The sequence below is a fragment of the Electrophorus electricus genome, chromosome 26 (genome assembly GCF_041902795.1).
Source record: "Electrophorus electricus isolate QZ-2024a chromosome 26, ASM4190279v1, whole genome shotgun sequence".
In the NCBI taxonomy this organism is placed as follows: domain Eukaryota; kingdom Metazoa; phylum Chordata; class Actinopteri; order Gymnotiformes; family Gymnotidae; genus Electrophorus; species Electrophorus electricus.
Window position 1 is genome coordinate 2,081,323 of NC_137522.1, and position 20,387 is coordinate 2,101,709.

Sequence of the window (20,387 nt, forward strand, 5' to 3'; positions counted from 1 at the left end):
AAGTGCAGGGCAGATATAAGTCTCCAATATAAGATTTTTTTTTTTTGCCCCAAACTGCAGCTTTAAAAGGACCTAACCTAACAAAAAAACCTTTACATAACTATCACATATGTTCACATAACTTCACAAACGGCATAGGATCAAAATCACATGACAAAAAGGTTAATATGTTGAAATGAAAAAAGGCCAAGCTCAGATGTCATGACTTTTTAAAATATATCTACAGTTTTGTGGGTGCAGTGCTGTTGCAACACATGGGGCCTTTGCCTTCGCAGTCAGTAGAAAATTTAAAGAAAGGTGAGCAAGTGTTGCAACGGTGAGGTGATATATAAGGGCAGGAGTTACAGAAACAGCAATACATTACCCGCCTTCAGGGCATTTCTCAGAAGGTCTGGAGAAATTAGGCGCGAATGAAGAGAGGAGAATGCGTCTGGCCTAAATCAGCGGGGACACGCGGCCATGAACGTGGGAGATTTATCGCCTGTCAGCATCTGTATCAAGTGTTGTGTCTAACTCTACACTAGAGGCAGATAAATTGGGAATTGATGAGATCTGCGCTGAGAGGATGTCATTAAGGTAATGAAGTTAACGAGGGCACGCGCGACACCGAACGCCGCGCTTCTGTTCAGAAGTCGCTTTGTACGCGCGTCTCCATTCTTCAGTGTTGGAAGAAATAACAATTGTTTTCTCATCTGCTTGAATGAGGACCAGAGCAAAATACCCACCCAACAATTAAACGTTATTTTGAAGAGAGCGTTAAATGTCAACATAATCAGTGGTTGCCATTAGCGACTCTCATGGAGAGTGCAGTCAGGCCTGCACAAGACCCACTTAACCTGCATCCCTTGGAGGAGAGCAAGGAACAGCAGTGTACGAGGGATCCTGGACGTTCGGGATAAATGTCCCCCCTCAAGGACATCGTCCACCATCGGCGTAGAACAACTGACATCGCTCAGCAACATTTCGCCCTTTTTTTTTCTAATATTCTCAGCTTCATTGTACCTATTGTGCAAAAAAACCAAAAACAAACAACAACAAAAAAAAAAACGGTTTCCCTCCGCCTAGTGACGGGCCGCTAAATGAACGGAATTGGCTATCCCCTGTAGAGAGATACTTCCGTCCTGCGGCTAGTCCTGGAGGAGCTTGTGCTGGCATGCGCTCAGTTCTCTAAGCGGCTTTAACGCAGAACTAATGCCTCAACAAAAAACTGCGAGGCATTTCTTTCTGTCTTATTCTCTGCCACAGCAGGGCCTTCACATGCATGCATGCAAATCTCCAGGGCTGGCTTACTGAAATCATGGCTAAATAATACGTAAGATTGAGCTAAATGAAATTCGATTTTCCATTAATTAAAGGACCAAACAATTTTGTTCCTAGTACGAGTTAACCAAAAACAAAAAAGGCAAATCCAATATAAAAGGAGCCAAGAAAAAAAAAAAAAACTGATACAAAATTAGAGTTTAACTACCAAACGATTCATTCCCCATTTGAAATAAAAATCTGTAACTGCGCTGTGCTGGAACTGCCTGGGCACTAATCTGTGTGCCGTGGGTTTGGAGCACGGATACAGCCCGTCGAACCAGAGCGGCCCCCAACCACGACAGTCGCACGGCTCTCAGAAATTAATTACCACTGCCAGTTAAAAGATGATTTTTCAACACAAACTTTGTTAAAATTCTTTCCTGTCATCAGCCATCAGCAATAGCTTCAGTGTTAAAATCCAGCCCTTAATGCTTGCTTCTCTATGGACAGTCCAATGAAACAATAATTTAATCCTTCAAAAAACAAACAAACAAACAAACAGACAGTCAAATTAATTAAAAATTTTAACAATTGTTGTTAGTTCATTTTTTAACTAACAATTTTCTTCACCTACAATAAACAGCAGTTCTCTGGGCAGAACCCACTAATGAAAGAGTCCGAGGGCTGTCAAACTGCACAGAGCATCAGTGAGTTATATGACTGATAACTGAACACCTTTCCACTGTACCAGTAAGACAGGTTTACTGGTAACTGGCCAGTAAGTGTAGCTAAAGGGTGGGCCTTTCTAATGAAGTGGTTAGGTAGTGGAATCATTTGTCTTTTACATGCACTTTTACATGCACTTTTAAAAAATGGTTGCAGTCCAATACCTTTCAACAATTCAGGTGTCATATTGGGCTTAATGTTATGAAAAACCTTCAAAATAAACAGAAAATAGCCTCCAATAAGACACACACGACTCGATATCAGTTTCTCATTTTCAGTAGAAAGATTTATCATAATTTTAAAGGCTTATCAGGGTTTATAAAGTTTCTCAACCCTAAGGCGATCAGCAAGGTTGTGCTATGTGCAATTACACATGGTGGAAACCCACATGCATAACAGGGATGGGTTTAAAAATAATGAACACAATAATGAACACACTACTCAGTTAGGCTGGAGTATTCACACTTCACAATACTCAGTTAGGCTGGAGTATTCACACTTCACAATACTCAGTTAGGCTGGAGTATTCACACTTCACAATACTCAGTTAGGCTGGAGTATTCACACTTCACAATACTCAGTTAGGCTGGAGTATTCACACTTCATTCTTCTCAATATCCATCAGTTATTTTTGTACAGAGAAAAAATTGCAACAGTGACAAATTAGACTGAATTACTACAATCAGGTTTCATTTAAGTGCAAGTGTTTTTAAAACTTTGGTGACAAATGAGTCATTAGCGTTCAGCTCAGTACACACACCACAGGTAAGCGGTGTAATCAGAAAGGACCCCAGAGAGCGTTTACAGGCATGTTTACATGGGGAAGGTAAAATAACCCTGTAACACTCTGTAGCCAATGGAATATACAGTAGTCTCATCTTAACAACATGGCAGAGAAGCTTTGGTTTGGATTTCAGCATTTGCAAAAGCATCTGAATGCCTTGTCTGTTCCGGTTAGCCCCGTGTGTTCCTTCTCTGACTCATATTTAGAGCTCAGATTAAACTTCTTAATTTGTTGCTTCTTCAGCGTGATTCAATTTGCTGCCTCACTGGGGGAGAAAATATCTAAATGGCACACTTCATAAAATATTTCTCAATGTTTGATTTGCTTTTAAAAAATAGGTAAAAGAAAGCCAAAGATCTGGAGCGATTCCAGTCTATAAACTTCAAAATTTATGATGACATTCAGCATATTACAACAAACAGTCATTAGTATAACACTCCTGCAGCCTCACACTTACCTGTGATTAATCTGTCATACAACCCTGGCCATAAAAACACATCATTCTTGTCGTTACTGCCAAGCCTCTTCGCTCAGGAGTAAAATATTAACAGCTCTGGTATCTAGATAGTCTGCAGGAGTGACTATGTATATTGGTGTGTTTGTATACTGGTGAGGTGGTTCATTTTTAAGATGTGCCATATGGCTGGAGGTTGGAGTAGGCGTAATGTGTGATGCTCAGTGACCCATCAGTGACCCCTCAGTGACCTCTCAGTGAAGCAGCTGCAGGAATTTCTGGCATCTCTGCATAGTACATTAGTGTGAGCTCCTCTGGGACATCATCTATCACACTGACCATATTTGTTTTGGGGTTGTTGTTGTTGTTGTTGTTGGTGGTTATTTCTATACCCTGCGAACGCAGTTTCAATTTGAAGCAACTACAAGCACCAGGACGAAGGCCAACTCAAAGACGTGTGACGTTCTTTCTGGTAGAAAGACTTTGAAGATTTGGTGGGACTAACTGCCAAACACAGCTTCATTTTCTCACCATTCAGGATGCTCACAGACAGCCTAGAAGGGAATTATGCAGATATTGGAGATATTTTAATAATGGAGATATTGGAGATATTGTAATAATGGAGATATTGTAATAATGGAGATATTAGAGATATTGTAATTATGAGATATTAGAGATATTTTAATAATGGCGATTTTAGGGATATTGTAATAATGGAGATATTGGAAATATTGTAATAATGGAGATATTATAATAATGGAGATATTGGAGATATTGGTGGTTTTTTTCCCACTGCTAGTTTCCTCCAGAGACCTAAGGCATAGCCAGTAAAAACAGGCCAACTGTAGATCACACACTGCTGTGAAGTACAAACAAGTTTGCATAAACTAAATTTGCGTTGACCTTCCACTTGGAGGACACAGTCATCATCTGTGCTTTGGGCTCATCTCCGCTCATTTGATCCATGGCTACGTGAGAACACAAAACGTAGAAGGAAGGCCATAACACGCTATGTTACAGAAAATGACACAGGCCATCGTGCGTAAGTGAAGAGGATGTGGTCATTACCTCCAGAGTCCCCACGGCAGAGTAGGCCGCGAAGAAGGGCTCCGCTGGGGAACTTTGGATCCTGCTGTCACACCTGGCCCCGTTGGGCAGATAACACTTCTTACTGCTCATGTCCACGATGGTGTTAGGGGTGGGGCCAGCATGACTGACGAGGACCTCGTAACTGGACAGCTGGATGTCCTTCAGTCCGAGCTCCTCCCAGTACTGGGCAATCCGTGACACCCGGGATTCCTCGCCGAGATCGGCCAAGGAATTAAAGTCCCTGTGGGGTTGGATAAAGAAGAGGGGTTTATCCACACAGGCATCCGTCACTCCGTGAGTGTCTCACAAAAGCAAGATCGACAAGGCAGCACTTAACGCAACCCTAATGAATATGTATGAGGCAAGGCACCTCATAATTAGCTTAATTAGTACATTGTTGACTTCAGGTTAACACTGCCATTCCTCAGTGGCTTTTACAAGGTGGTATTGATGTGGGCATATCAGTCTGTTATCTGGTGCTAGAAGCTTGCGACTGAACCCAAGACAGGCCATAACTCAAATCTTGGACAAATTTCAGCTAACATAACTGATTACAATAACTGTGCTCACAAGCAATTGTCTTCCTACCAAACAGATGCACCACTAGTGATAGCAGACAGATCATATATTATTAACGGGTGGTTTACCGAGTACCAAATAAATTATGTGTAATATCACTGCCAGGATGGATAGCAAATGGTAGAGCATGGTAAGAATGAACTGAACATTTTTCAATGTTATTGCAGTATGAATACACGCCTTATTTCAGTATGAATACATGCGTAATTGCAGTATGAATGCACGCCTTATTACATTTTGGACTGGTAAGTGGGAGTTTTCTCTTAAATTCTCTTAAACCCTGATCTGGAGATGCTGAAACCAGAATAATAACTGCAGTGCTCTGAGCTTACAGACAGTGGTCAGAGAGCACCGAATGATGGAAAAGTCAACAGTTGAGAATGAAATCTCAGCAGCACCAAAATAAAAATGCTCACCCACACGTCCAAAAAACATTTGGATGTCTTTTCCAGCATGACAAAGGTGTCCGGTTAATGAAGGAGTGTGTCCTTGCACTGCGTTAGAGGTTGGCTGGGTGCTAAGCACACCCTCGATCTGTGTTAGAGGTTGACTGGGTGATCAGCGCGCCTTTGCTCTGTTAGAGGTTACCTGGGTTGAGTGATCAGCGCGCAGGCAGTCATCAGAGAAAACACATATCCTCTACCGCATGTCCCTCTGGCCTGAACCATTCCGAAATCCCTAAAGCCAAACCTTGGCATAGACCCTCGTACCAAAGCTTCACCAACTACACACACCGACAGAAGTACATTTGGTTCATCATTTGCAGAAATACTTTGTTGAAATCTAAGCTTATATTTTAACTAGAGGTCACATGTAAGTTATATCGGGCTTAGGTGGAGTAAACATTATCATTGCATCTAGCGGCAATACTGAGAAGATTAAGTTATGCTCAACAACAGAGAACACAGACTTGAGCTAGTTAGAACAAAGGCTAAACGCTGGAAGCACTGGAAAAACTTCATTTGAACTCAGAAATTCCTCTGAGTATTTTCTAACAACAAGAGACTCGTGATGTTAAGTCACAGAGATGAGCACTCCAGCCCCGAGGCAGCTGGGAAATGCAGATTAAGAGGCGTGTCAACCACACACACAAACAGCAAGAAGACTGCCCTACCACTACAGTGTTATCTTCAGAAGATGAAAGAGAACCACATTACACTTTCCCAAATAACTTTAAAAAAGTCAAGATGTGTTCACTGGATTGCATGATAATTGCACATTTACAGTTACTCTTTAACAACTTGTACAAAACATCTTTATTGCACATAAATGTGGATCCAGGGCTATTTTGTTCTAATTCAGTCTACTGATTTGGAATAACGAACCTAAACTCTATCAACCCACCACACATCATACGTTTAGAACAGGATTATCACCTTTGTTCACAACATCCAGATTCCTCAAAGAAGCGCACGGCAGAAGTATCTTTTTAAATTATTTTTGTTTTTGTTTGTTTTATTTTTCTCTTAATTAGCTTGAAGAACATGCCCGTCTTTCCCCTCAAGACATCAGCGTTTGGAGAAAAATGGATCCCGGTAGCTTGCCAAGTTTTCAGTCAAACATATTGCTAATGTGTTCCTGCTGCCAACATGCCAGCCTTCATTCAGTTTTGCTGGTGATTTCATAAGATTGCCTGGGTCTTCTCTTCCCAAAGAGCTGCAGAGATCCTTCCCCAGTTTCATAACAAATGTTCATCTTAAGGGAATGATTGATTCTGCTGAAATACTATACATCTTCACACAGCATAGAAGGAGGATCTGTATCTGTTCACATCACGCTCCATCCTTAAATATCCAATCACAAACAAGTAGTAGGGAATCAGCCATAACACAAGGCTGCACTGACTAACACAGATTAGTGTCTGTATTAAATTATAATTCTGACAGGAGAGTGGCCGAAAGGATTGAGTCTGCTGATGACACTTTAGACATAAAAATGTGCTGTTGTGAACAAATGATTCATTCCTTCTGTTTGGTCAAAACTGAAACAATATCCTTTGATCAAAGGAATAAAGTCATTTAGGATACAAAAAGACTGAATGAATTAGCTGATGTGAAAACCAGTGTAGCACTTTATGTCCAGTGCATTTCACAATGCCAGTGATGATGATGATTGTGTGAACTAAAAACGGTTTCTTTTCATGAGAAAGGACTTCACGAGATATAAGCATTCACTGGATTCAGGCTTTGAAATCATTACAATCCCAGAATGGACTATTTCTTTTCATGTTTTATTTGCGGTTGTACATTGTTACTGCTCAAATATCTTGCTGGATTTTCGTTCACATAAATCTTTGCACTCTCCTCTTTGATCAAGATCACTGAGTGAAAAACACTCGATGCAAATCGGCTCAAAGTCAACATCCTAGCTGCGGATTCCCAACATTCCAGCTGCAGATTCCCAAGAAAACATACAATAATCTCTAACATCTCTTTTCACTATCACAACACACTACTCTTCCCTATATCCATTATATAGTTATATAAAGGTGATGGCATGTCACAGTTAGAGCTGATAATTAAATCGTGAGGTGGAGTCTTGGTCCACTGCAGTCTATTAAATCTGTTTAAATACTCTGAAGCACACTATCCTCTGAATAGGAACGGAATCCTGGGAGTCGGTGGCAGGAGTTAGCAGAGCCCATGTTGAAGCTCACAGAAAAGCCCAGCCTGACACAGCATGCCATGGCATGTCAGTCTTAACAGCTTGCCTTGATGATTGATGTCTGCTCCTGCGGAGAGGTAGCTCTCTCTCTATGGAGCCTAGCTCCACGGTTGCCGCCGGCAGCAAGGGCCAAGAGAAGCTCCGCGGTTCCAGAGCGATGCAGACTTCGGTGGCCACCATCTGTTGAGGAGACTAATATAGATATCAGGCTAAAGCGTCCCTGCACTTCCGCTGGGGAAGAAAACCAAACGTCTTCCGCAAGAAACCTGTCTCAAACCATTTACGAGGGGATTTGTCTGTCCGTGTTTCAGAGAGATTATCCTATCAAACTGGATGTACTGTATTAGTGTCAAGCTATTTCATGCTTAGTGCAAGTCTTTGTTGGAGGGAGTACTTCTGGATGGACGCTATTGTGAAGCTCCTTCTGTCTCTTGCTCTCTTTTTTCGCTTCGCAGCGGGAGGGGATGAGGAATGCAGTTGAAGTCCTGGCCCTCTCTGCTGACATTTAAGCGAGTTAATTAAATGCGGTTGAGCGGAGTTGACTGACAGCTGGTGGTCCTTCTTCCCAGCGAGGGTGGTCACTAGGGGCCGCATAGGCAGAGGCCGTGACATGTTACAGAGGCTGTCTGGGTGGCTATTGAACTGTGGCAGAATGCTATTATGGATGATAATACCAGTAGCAACGATCCCTGCTTCTTCTAAAAGTACTTGGCCCTCGCTTCCCCAGGAGTTCCAGAAAAGGCCGGCAGTGTTTAAGCGCAGACAAAAGCAGAGAGTAGAGATATCCATGGGATCTTCTGACAGGGAAAAATCACTGACCTTACCGTCCTTCAATCGCCCGTGGCTTCCACAGGTAAAATAACCTCAAATGCATTTGATTAGAGGCTTCGTTTCAGCAAAACTCATCTGTGGAATGAACTTTGCTTTGACACGCTGCGCAAATCCTAGCTCCACTTTTTAATTCACACAACTGCAAAATAAATCTTATACCACTTAATTGCTTTCTGAACAAGCCCAGGTTTGGCGATCTGCAAATGATCTCCAATGAACGGCACAATTAGAAAAAGCAGAAGCACTGTGGGAATTTATACAAAGCGAGGAGTCCACTACGCACTATGAGCTTTTTCTGCTGGTACAGGACTGAATTGTTATTCCCATGTAGGAGGGTAGCTTACCATTTAGTGCAGGAGCTGACCCGCACTGTTAAACACCAGTGAAATCAGCAGTCACAAATCAGACATTTGTTCAAACAATAAACTGAAAAAGAAGGTCATTAAAAGGTCATTTGAATCAAAATTCAAAGTTGTATTGTAAATCCTTCCATCTGTCTCTCTTGAGGGTCTCTTGTATATAAAGTTATGATGACACTTTTTTATTAGTAAAATTGCTCTGTTTTATGAGATGTTTTTTGCATAAGGACACATAGCTTTAAACCAATCTGCATACAATTACAGCTGTGTAGAAAGAATAATATCAGTGTATCAACCCGTGAAATATCAACAATCAAAATCACATTTTGACCTTAGAATCGGGGACGGCATCTACACGGGGAACGCAAAGTGCGTCTACGCCTGGAGGATATAAAGTGATGCCTGAGTGTAACTGTGATCACGTCTAATCACTGAGTGGATTCATCTAATTTGGAAGTGCTGAAACACAACTGGGTTTAGAGATAAACAAAAGGGTTGCGGGGCAGGCCAACAAAATGAGTTAGCAGGTGAGCTACAAGAGAACAGAGAGAATCGAGATCTATGTATGAACTGAAAGAATCAAGAGAACTGAGAGTTCTGAGGGAATCGAGATCTATGAGAGAACCCAGAAAATCAGGAGGACTGAGATCATTGGGAGAATTGAGATGAGAAAATCGAGAGAATTGAAATCTGAGAGACTCAAGATAACTGAGATCTATGAGAGATACCTATATACCAGGCTACAGACGGCTATATACGGGACATCTTGAACAAGATAATAAAAAATGAAAGCCTTTGCTTTGGAGATAAACTCACTATAGCTAAACAAGTAACAGTGAAATGGAGGAGCAGAAGAAGAGAGTGGAACCATGAATCATACGCTCACACACGCGCGCACACACACACACACACACACACACACACACACACACACACACACACACACACACACACACACACACAGCTTACTCATCTGCAATACTTCTGTTTTCAAGCCCAATTCTCTTTATATGAGACAACTTCCACTATGTTATTTTATTTATGAACTAAAACAAACAATCTATGTTTAGAGCTTTTAGAACCTATAACAAACCCACAGAACATGTTTGTTTTATTGTTAGCTATTTTTCATCCATCTCCTTCACTTTCCCCAGCCCTCTTCCAACAGTCGGTCGCCATGCGCTACCCACACCCTGCAGTGAGAAGCCCCGCCACCAGTGTAGCTGACGTGGCACCGCCAGGCCCGAGGAAAGCCCCTGCGTCTGGTCTCTTACGCCATCGCAGAAATGAGCAAGACGGAACACTGCGGCCCAGGACGGCACGGTCCACCATGCGGCGTCTTGCTCCCTGTCACCAACAGCTCTGGTGCCGGTCAGACCGGCACGCTAACTACAGAAGGCGAGCCCCAGGCCGCCGGACGCCAAACCCTGCAGGAGAGCACGGCCTGCGGAACTCCCCCGCACTCGGATCCGTCAGTCTGCTGAGATACGAGGCTGCTCTCAGCCATCAGGAACGGCCCACGTCACCTCTCCCAGAGCTGTGTAAAGAACAGGCTGTAAACCAACGTACAGACACGGCCGTGCAGAAGGGAAGACTGGGATAAGGTCTTTGATCCAAGGATTACAGCTGCTCCTGAGCTTCAGCCAGGCTCCAACTCACTGGGCCTTTTTTCTCTCTCCCTCTCTCTGTTCCACCCCTCCGTCCGTCCGTCCGTCCGCCGGTCACCTGGTTGTCTCTGCTTTAATCACTTGTGCTCATCAGCTCAGAGCTCAAATCCACCCCCTTTTTCCAACGTCTGACTTTTACTGACAAACTCCAGGGGAAGTATTCCAACTTCATCGCCATTTGTAATCGAAACACGTACTCTGTTCAAAGAAAGGGTGAGGCAGCACCTTTCCATTTTGGTTGGAAGACAGATATGCGTTTCCTCTCTGTCTATTAGCTCGTATTATTTATCAAATGAAAGCTGTTAAGGAACCATATGTTTGTCCGTGGAGCATAACGTAGGTATGAGTACAAAACCATGAAGTATGAAACCTGCAAGCCAACTGGACAGGCAGCAGGGATGTTTCTACCCAATAGCAATCAAGCTTTGTCACCAAGCATGGATGAGTTTGGTGAGAAGACATGGAGAGGCCATGTTCAAGGTTGTGACATTTTGCTAAATTGTTACTCTGGACTGTGGTGAAACACACTAAGATGAAAAGAGATCGTCATTCACAAGATACAAGCTGTAGGCCAAAGAGGGAGAGAGAGGGAGACAGAGAGGATAGCGTGAGAGAAGGAGAGAGGGATAGAGGGAGAGAGAGGAAGAGAACCTGTAGTAGAAATGTGTATGTGGATCTTTCTTCCCCATCAACATCTCATGAAGTATAACATTCTCATTTTTCTCTCATAATGTGACCATGAAGGAGATCAGTATGTCAGGTCTGTATGAATTTGAAGTTTGCGTCTGACTTCTAAAATTCGATGGCAGTTCGGGCTCTTTAATCTGCTGAGCGGAGTGCATTCGTACTCCACAGGAGTGAAGTGAGAACGTCAGCTGTGGGAAGGCACCCGTGATGTAATAGCTTTCTCTTCTGTATCTGCATCCGAGCTTTCTCGCCTTTCTGTGGCAGGAGCTCTCACAGAACGGGTAGCAAAAGTCAGCACTTGTCTTCTGAGATGCTCCATGAACCCCAGTCCAGGGCGCATACTAAATCAGTGGCCATGACACTCCATATCACTCCAGTACACTCCATCTCACTCCAGGTCACCCTCTCGCTTCAGCTCACTTTGGGTCACCACAGCACATTCCAGCACATTCCCCAGCTCACTTCATCTCACTCTGGGTCACTCCAGCTCACTCCAGTCCATGATCCCACAACTCTAACTGCATCTCCCACCACATCCTACAACAGTGTGGATCAACAAACCAAAAGCCAACACACTACAAATTTTGGGGCCCTGATTAGAATTACAGCTTGATGGTTTGTGAGGGTGAAACAGCTTGACATGGAGCCTCCTCAGCCGTGGACCTGACTCTGCTCTTATGGCACCTCCAAGTGCTTCTCAGTGGAGGCTGAACTTGTGAACAGCTCTCACACTGATTTTAGTTCTATAATGAGAGCCTATGTGCAGGATGCAAGAGCAATGCAAGAAAATGAGCTGCGTCATTCAACTCGTCTAGCACCAGGGAGAGAAGAAGATCAGAGGGGCTTTCAAGCCATGCGCTCATGTACCATTGCACTCACCTTACTGCACTGATACCAACTGCACTCATATACCACTGTACTCACATCACTCCATTCATATACCTCCACAGTCCCATTGCTGCACTCACAGACCGCCGCACTCGGTTACTTAGACCTGGTGATTCTTTGGCTCAAAGTATTGTTTAAATATTAATCTATTGCACATAGAGACAATATTCAAATGCACAAGAGGGCCTTGTAGATGTGAATAAGGGAGGTTAGATTAGGGCTAAACATGAATGCAGAGTGAAGTCAGAACTTCCTCCTCTACTGTCTTATAATGTAAGGCCTTACATAATAGAAGCTTCAGAGAAGCCTCTGGTACTTTCTGTGGTACAATGCCAATATTCACCGATAACCCAGCAGAGAATAAGCAGTCCAACAGTGCTAATATTCACCGATAACCCAGCAGAGAATAAGCAGTCCAAGCTTAAACCGCTGGGTCACCATGGCAGAATTCTGACCTACGCTGAAAGGAGCCGTTATGAATTTGCGTGGCTGCGTCTCCGGCGAGGTTCTACGGGTTCTTTCCGCAGCACTTTAGCAGGCTGCAGAAAACCGTCTGATGGACGGCCATGGAGCAGCAACCCAGCCTGCAGCGCCCCAGGGGAGCTTGCTGTAAACACACAGCCCCAGCCTAGCGATGGGCCTGGGCCTTGGGCGCCGCCCCCTCCCGTGGCCCCTCCCACAGACCCTCTCCTTCCATACAGAGGGGGGCCTTTTCTACACTCAGACTGCAGCTCCTCGGCCTCCCTTTCATCTGCGAGAGAGAGACGAAAAGAAACCAGAACCAGTTTGTGTGACGTCTGTGTGTACATGCGTGCCTGTGTGTGTGTGTGTGTGTGTGTACATGCGTGTGTGTGTGTGTGTGTGTGTGACGTCTGTGCGTACATGCGTGCCTGTGTGTGTGTGTATGTGTGTGTGTGTGTGTGTGTACATGCGTGCCTGTGTGTGTGTGTGTGTGTGTGTGTGTGTGTGACGTCTGTGCGTACATGCGTGCCTGTGTGTGTGTGTGTGTGTGTGTGTGGGTGTGTATGTGTGTGTGACGTCTGTGCATACATGCGTGCCTGTGTGTGTGTGTGTGTGTGTGACGTCTGTGCGTACATGCGTGCCTGTGTGTGTGTGCCTGTGTGTGTGTGTGTGGGTGTGCGTGCCTGTGTGTGTGTGTGTGTGTGTGTGTGTGTGTGTGTGTGTGCATGTGTGCGTGTGTGCGCGTGTGTGTGTGCGTGCCTGTGTGTGTGTGTGTGTGTGTGTGTGTGTGTGTTGTGTGTTGTGAGCAATCAAGGGAATGAATGCAAATGCGTAATGGGAGTAAGGCTTTCAGGAGACCATTAGTACTTCAAAAAGAGGACTGTGTCGCCTCTGCATGGCAGTGTAAGAACAAAATGGCAGCAGACATTAGCATGCAGGTAGAGCTGCTAAAAGAAGAGGATCTGAGCTGCAAGTTTGAAGGGGTTCGAAGGTGTGTGTGTGTGTGTGTGTGTGTGTGTGTGTGTGTGTGTGTGTGTATCCAAGGTCTCTCTGCACACTCTTCCAAGCTGTGTGACCAGCAGCTACGTTCTTTTCAATCTGACTTAGGAGCTTTAGAAGTGAGATATATGTGAGATATGTGTGAGATATGTGTCTCACACTGTGTGTATATATAACGTGCCAAAATCTGTGCACCCCAAAAATGTTAGTTATTCTTTGTGAGGTACTGCCATGTAAAACCTGTCTCTGTCTCTCTCTCTCTCTCTCTCTCTCTCTCTCTCTCTCTCTCTCTCACACACACACACACACACACACACACACACACACACACACACAACACTAATACAAAAAATGAAAATGAATACAATAAAAATTACGAAGTGTTTTTAAGGAAAGTAGAGGTAGCTTGGCCCTGCTTGGGTTTCCTGCTTGCAACCACTAAACTGGCTCCCTTCTGACTCATAAAACTCTGTTGTGGCAGCTCAAGGTCTCAGATATGCTGAACCACAATTACGACTCACACCTTTCTACTTACAGACCAGGCAGAGTCCCACAGAGACACACAGAACAGAGTCCCTCCAACACATCTGAAACTGTGGAGGTGCACTCTTAAAGAAAATCTCAAACCAGCTGAATTCTTAAAGAAAAAGCCTGGAAGATTTACTGTGCTGCCACGTTTTAGCTTAAGGAAACACTTACTGATATATAAATACTCTATACAACCATACGAATGTGGACAGCCCTAATAACGGAGTTCAGCTATTTCAGATACAGCCATTCCTAGCAGCTGTATGAAACCTAGCACAAAGCACAAAGAACCTCCAAGGCCCAACACTGGCAGTAGAATGGGTGTACTGAAGAGCTCAGTGAGTTCTACTGAACTGAGAAAGTTGTGTGAAATTTCTGCCTTGTTTGAACATGGTCAGTTGTAAGCGCTACTATTGTAGAACGGAAGCGTCTCAGTGCAACAAGTGCTGATCTCTGAAGCAGCAAACCACGCAATCTCACAGAGCAGGTCCACCGAGTGCTGGAGTGCACAGTGTGCAACCTCCATCTGTATTCTGTACATCACTACAGACATACAAACTGCATCTGGAATCAACAGCAGCTCAAAAGCTGTCCATCAGGAGCTTCGTGGGTTCCCATGGCAGAGCTGCTACGCGCCGGCCTTAGACTGCTGCATGCGATGCAAAACTTTCAGCTGGAGTCATGTAAAGCTCACTGCTGCCGGAGTGTGGAGGAGTGCGCACACTCTCTCTGGAGTGATGAATCACACGTCTCTATGTGGCAGTCTGACGGACGGATTCTGGGGCCGGCGTCCAACAGGATCACGCTGGCTAACAAAGCACAAGGCCAACAGTACAGTTGGGTGGAGGAGGGGGAACAGATCAGGTCTAATGGTCTTTTCAGCATTTGGATCAGGCCCAAGAGTGATGTTTCAAACATTTTAGACAACTATATGCCTCCAACTTTGTGGCCACAGTTTGGGGAAAGACCTTCCCTGTTCCAGCATGACTTGGTTTGAGGAGTTTGGTGTTGAGGAACTCCTGTGGCCTGCACAGAACCATGACCTGAACCCTACTGAGCACCTTTGAGATGAACTACAGCACTGACTGCAGGTCACATCTTCTGGTCCAAGATCAGTTGAAGATTCCATATGAAGGTTCAGATATTTTTCCATCAAAGACTTACTGTTTAAACCATATACAGTATGTTCAATACATATATGGCAACCAAAGTGATGTCATCTGCGGCTGATTGGAATATCGCCCAACCCAAAGTGATGTCATCTGTGACTGATGGGAATATCGCCCAACCCAAAGTGATGTCATCTGTGACTGATGGGGATATCCCCAAGGACAACCAAACGGTACTTCATTAATGCTCGGTTTGTGTGTTTGTGTTTGTGTTTATATAAAAAGCACACACACACACACACACACACACACACAAGGAATTAATCACTAGTACTATGGACTGCTTGGTAAAGTTCTGTTCTTTAATTACTCATTTGTAATATGAGCCAATCTAAATGTGGAACAAAACCATTTAAAAACACACAGTTATTCAGTTATTACTGAAACATTTTTACTATCTTTGCATTTTACACGGCAAAACTCAGTCAACTGTGCTCGGGAGAAGCACTTCTGTGAGTGCGGGCCGGCTTGCTATGTGCTGATCCTGTGAGTGGTCAGCGTGGTGTCCTCTGGGATCCTGTTCCAGAGAAGTAGTGAATTAATCAACGTCATCATCAAGGAGAAGCAATTAAAACTCAGGGTTAGAAAAGGTAACAGTGTAGCCTAGATGCAGAGAGAGAGAGAGAGAGAGAGAGAGAGAGAGAGAGAGAGAGAGGGAGAAAGAGAAAGAGAGAGAGAGAAAGAGAGAGATTGAGCACGAGAGAGAGAGAGCGAGCGAGCAGAATTAATCTTATATTGTTCCAACAGAGAGGCTGTCCACATTGCCGCGTTTAGTCTTGGCCTGCAGCCTTTCTTCTATGTTAAAAACAGGGCAGCCCTTAAGACATCTCCACAACTGCATTAATCTTTCATAAAGAACAACATGACATCATACAGGAGCACATACTCCTGCTTACCTCCAGATACTCTCTGCAACCAGGCAGAACCTTACGAGGCACACGACACGTGCCGTGGTCGGACACGCGTGCGCTGGATGAAGTTATACGCTGACCTGTTCCCCCCTGACCCGTCACGCTTCAGTCACACCTCATCTGTGCTGGAAGATGTGCGTGTGTGCAATAAAAGGGAACGCTGTGTTCCCACAAAGCGCATGTGCTGTGTTACACAGCAGCGTCTCCCTTTAGCCAAAGTAAAACAAAATCTCAGCCATTAGCCCTCGAGATCTGACATGACGGCAGCAGTCGGCACGGTTTTCGTTTCCAACACAGCCACATCACGTCCAGCGGAAACTCCGACCGCTCCTGCAGCTCGATAAAAAGCAAACGAGGGGGCATTCTGAGATATGAGGACCCTTCTCGTGATTGGAGGGCTCCGATTATCAGTCACGGACTCATTTCATTTTTTAAGACTCGGGCACTGTAAATAATTCAAGAAGTTTCTAACTACAGAACATCACTGCAGGCCTAATTCTATTATTTAGCACTATAGTTACCATATAAATAGATTTCAGTACGCAGACAAACCATGTGCAGCATAAAATCTGTGAAACCTAACAAACAAAGCTATGTACATTGGCAATGCAATTTGGTTTTGGTGGTATATGAGCTAGAAAGAATCTAAATGGCCAGGCGTTTTAGCTAGTTCTCTCCTCTAAAGAAAACCAGGGACCCGAGGCTCCCTAAGTCCATATGTCTACATGCAGAGAGTTGGTACAGGGCCCGGTTCTGGCCGGTTCCCCTCCTGTGCGTCCTGTCACGGTGTGCCTCCTCTGCCGTGTGCTCATGCTCTTTAGAGCCACACCTCCGCCTCCTGCTGGCTTTGAAATACAGCGGTGACGCTTTAACAAGCAGACAGACAGCCCCCCACCCCAATATGTGAAGTACAATCTGTTCTGGGAGTTAGGAGTACTAAGCAATGCTTCCAAAGTAAAGCGAAGCTCTCCGACGTCTCTGCAAACGTCTTCCCAAGCCAGAGTCCTCGTTATTAAAGAGCGCACGGAATCATCATGCTGTCTGCAGACGCGGCAACGAAGAGCACAGGAGAACTCAAAAGGACCCCACCTCAGACATAAGGAACGAGGCCCTTAACGGAGATGAGGGGATCGTAGCGTTCGGTTCAAGCTGCCCCGAGATGGTTGGTGCATGCAAATGTACGAGCGCGTGCGCGTGCATCTAAGGAAGATAAAGCATCAGCACAGACAGCAGCCGAGGCAGAGTGGTGGGGGTGGGGGTGGGGGGGTCTCCCGCATTCTACTGCACACACTTCACCCCAGCAGATGCAGCAGGGTGTGGGAAAGACAATTCTCCCCACAAAACACTAGACACACTCAACAGGCAACATGGATCAAAGCAGCTTTCTACATGAATTTTATTGCTAAAATACATACTATAGTGCGTCTTAAATAAATGGGTAAAGGAACGGGATCAGTGTATATCACTACTGCAAGCATTTAGCACAGTGCCCTCTAGTGACACCTTTGTTTAACTGTTTAAGTGTAACAGTGTTCGTCATCTGTTTTCTTTGTGCGTTTAGCCATTTTGCCCGTCAGTTTTATTGCTAGCTCACAGCCGGCAACACAGTTCCACTTCTCTTGACAAAACGTTTAAGATTCGGGCAGGCAGACCCAAGCTAACGTCAGGATAAGACCGTCCTGGAGCAGGGCAAAGGTCAGAAAATAAGCTAAACTTTGTATAGTTACGTTTAAACGGGTTAAAACGTAGAGAAAAGAGGAACATAATCTATGTCCCTCCTTCAGCAAAAAGACCACTATGTTATTATGAGGTACAACTCAATTTTGCACTCAAAGCGGACGTTACAAGGCCAAAGGGTTAAGTACAGGATGCAGCAGACACAGTGGAACGTGTCATTAATTAGAAGTGGGACAGTGCCTCTGTCAATCGCCTTAATGAACCCTCATCACGCCTCTTTCACATGCAAACAAAACATCAAATTACTCCGTTGGTGTATCTAAGTAGAGCCTAATTAGCTGAACCTTGCAGCCTTGCCGAAGGAACTTTAATAAAGATGACTGGGGAAACGCATTCTGCCGCGAGACAGCGCCGCGCGGAAAACGAGCCGCATTTCCCACATACCTGAGTCTAATAGGTACTCCTGTGCCTAATGAGGTACCTGCAGCCCAGGATGGCGCTGGGTGGTGTGTGTGTGTGTGTGTGTGTGTGTGTGTGTGTGTGTGTGTGTGTGTGTGTGTGTGTGTGTGTGTGTGTGTGTGTGTGTGTGTGTGTGTGTGTGTGTGTGTGTGTGATGCAATGGGAGTTAAGATGAGTACTAATGTTCTCTCTTTGCTGGATTTCATGCCCACGGTCTAAACCTACAGGGAACGAATCCAAATGTTTCATTTAAAAAATCACAAACATATTAGCTGGAAACCGTTCATGTTCACATATGAACACTAACACATATGCACTCAGACACACCATGAGCACATACACACACTATTTTTCCAGACAACATGCTTGCATTATGACTTAACAGTCTATATTCCTGTTTTCTAATGTTTGTCCATGCTAAATGTTAAATGGCTTCCTCTACATTTGCTACCGAAAAGTCTGAAAAGTGCTCCGCGTAATTGAAATAGAAAAAACACTATTGTTATATTTACTATTGATGCGCTAAAGACTTGTAACATGGTAATTACCATCCAATTTCACTGACAGCAGTTGTGGTTGTCACTGAAAATAACTGCAATCAAGCCATCTCCTTTTGTACCAAACACTGGCAGGGGAGTCCAAAAAGGCTTTTCGTGAGTGTCAAATGTGTACGAGGGGGCACTGCTCAGAGGGAGAGGGAGGGAAAACCACGGCCTCCAAAGTAGCATCATGCAGGAGAGACGCGGAACGCTGGGCCGGGAATGGCTCGCGCGCGCGTCCCCTGTAAACCGCACGGAAAACGCAACGCCTGTCTGGATCACGTCGGTGGAGGAGCTCACCGCAGCCAGCGGCCCTGGGGATTAAAGGAACGCCACGACCTTGCCGCAACCTTCGGCTCTCCGAAGGGAGTGGGGTTAAGGCGCCGATTGATGGTAACCCCAGAGAGATTAATCGGAGGAGGGCGAAGAGCCTTGTGATGTCCTCCTTCAAGGAATGTCCCCCAGTCGCCAATTAGCACCTTACAGGTGTAATGATTGAGGGAAATCAGGACGCTGGCGGATTAGAACGTTGAATATCGATTTGCTGGGGAAAAGACAGGGGCGTGGCCTAATCCACAACCAGGCAGCGGTCAGAGTTGGTAACGAGGCAGAACAAACAGGCAAGGCTTGCCAAACCATAGTCTGGTGCAGGCGGTTGGGCGAAACCAGAGTAACAACAAACACGCAACGTGTAAGCAGGCCAAAAACAAAGCATCGGCCAGGGAGAAAACTTGAGAAAAGTGATCCAATGAGAACGCTCAGTATGCACACTAGAATAATCAATACTTCACACTGAGAAACAGATACAGCTTTACTTCAGTATTATGGTGTAGTCCCGAGAGGTCGATCTCCGGTGTTTTCCTGAAGCATGATGGGATTTGGAGTTCGGCGTGGTGGAGTAGGCCTGCGTCACAGCAGGCTGATCTAACGGTGAGCCACTGCACACAGAACACCATTCCCTGTTAGAGTGGAGGTGGACGTGCTCCACATCGGAAGAGGATTGCGACACCGTGACGTTGTATTACCGATGGCCAACACGACGGAGAGCAGAGGAGCTCCAGAACGCTGGGGATAGCTGCTGCTGCTGCCGCCATTAGTTTGACACAGAAGATTGTCGGAATGTTCTCGCCAGGTGTCAGGAGGCCAGTGCGGCCCAGACACCCGGAACCGGTCGTGCCGTAGTTCGAGCGTTCTGATTGTTCCGAGTATTCCACGTTTTCTGTGTCGCATGCGGGAGAACTATGCTCACACGGCGCGCCAGGCTACACTCATGATCTCCGATCTTGCCGCATCTGTCTTGTGTACGAAGAGTGAGACTGTGTGTGGTTGGACAGGCGACAATGTATATTAGTAAAAGGGAGACTGTGTGTGTGTGTGATTGTGTGTGTGTGAGAAAGACTTGGAAAACGTAACAAAGAGCAAGCAGCCAAAGAACTTCAGTTTAAGCTTAAACTAAACAATATTGGTAAAATGACACAGATATGGTGTATATATGAAATTTTCTAAAAGGACGTGTCATTTAAAATATAATATAATATTAACACCACCTGTGTTGCATACAATCACCATTTGCACTGATATTATGATCTAATAGAGATCAGGCTACTCATCCGTCTGGCAGTTAACAAATTCATTTAGAAAAAAAGCATGCGGTTGGGGGGAGGGGGGCGTCA

General features: G+C 45.0%; 1 protein-coding gene across 2 annotated transcripts in view; it reads right to left on the reverse strand.

Moving 5' to 3' along the window:
• The window catches only part of naaladl2 (N-acetylated alpha-linked acidic dipeptidase like 2), a 163,004-nt gene that overhangs the window by 93,453 nt on the left and 49,164 nt on the right, over positions 1-20,387 (reverse strand). For both annotated transcript variants that reach the window (XM_026997094.3, XM_081708448.1), the window contains exon 3: positions 4,275-4,536. In XM_026997094.3, coding sequence (XP_026852895.3) covers positions 4,275-4,536 — 262 coding nt within the window. The remainder of the gene's footprint in view (positions 1-4,274; positions 4,537-20,387) is intronic.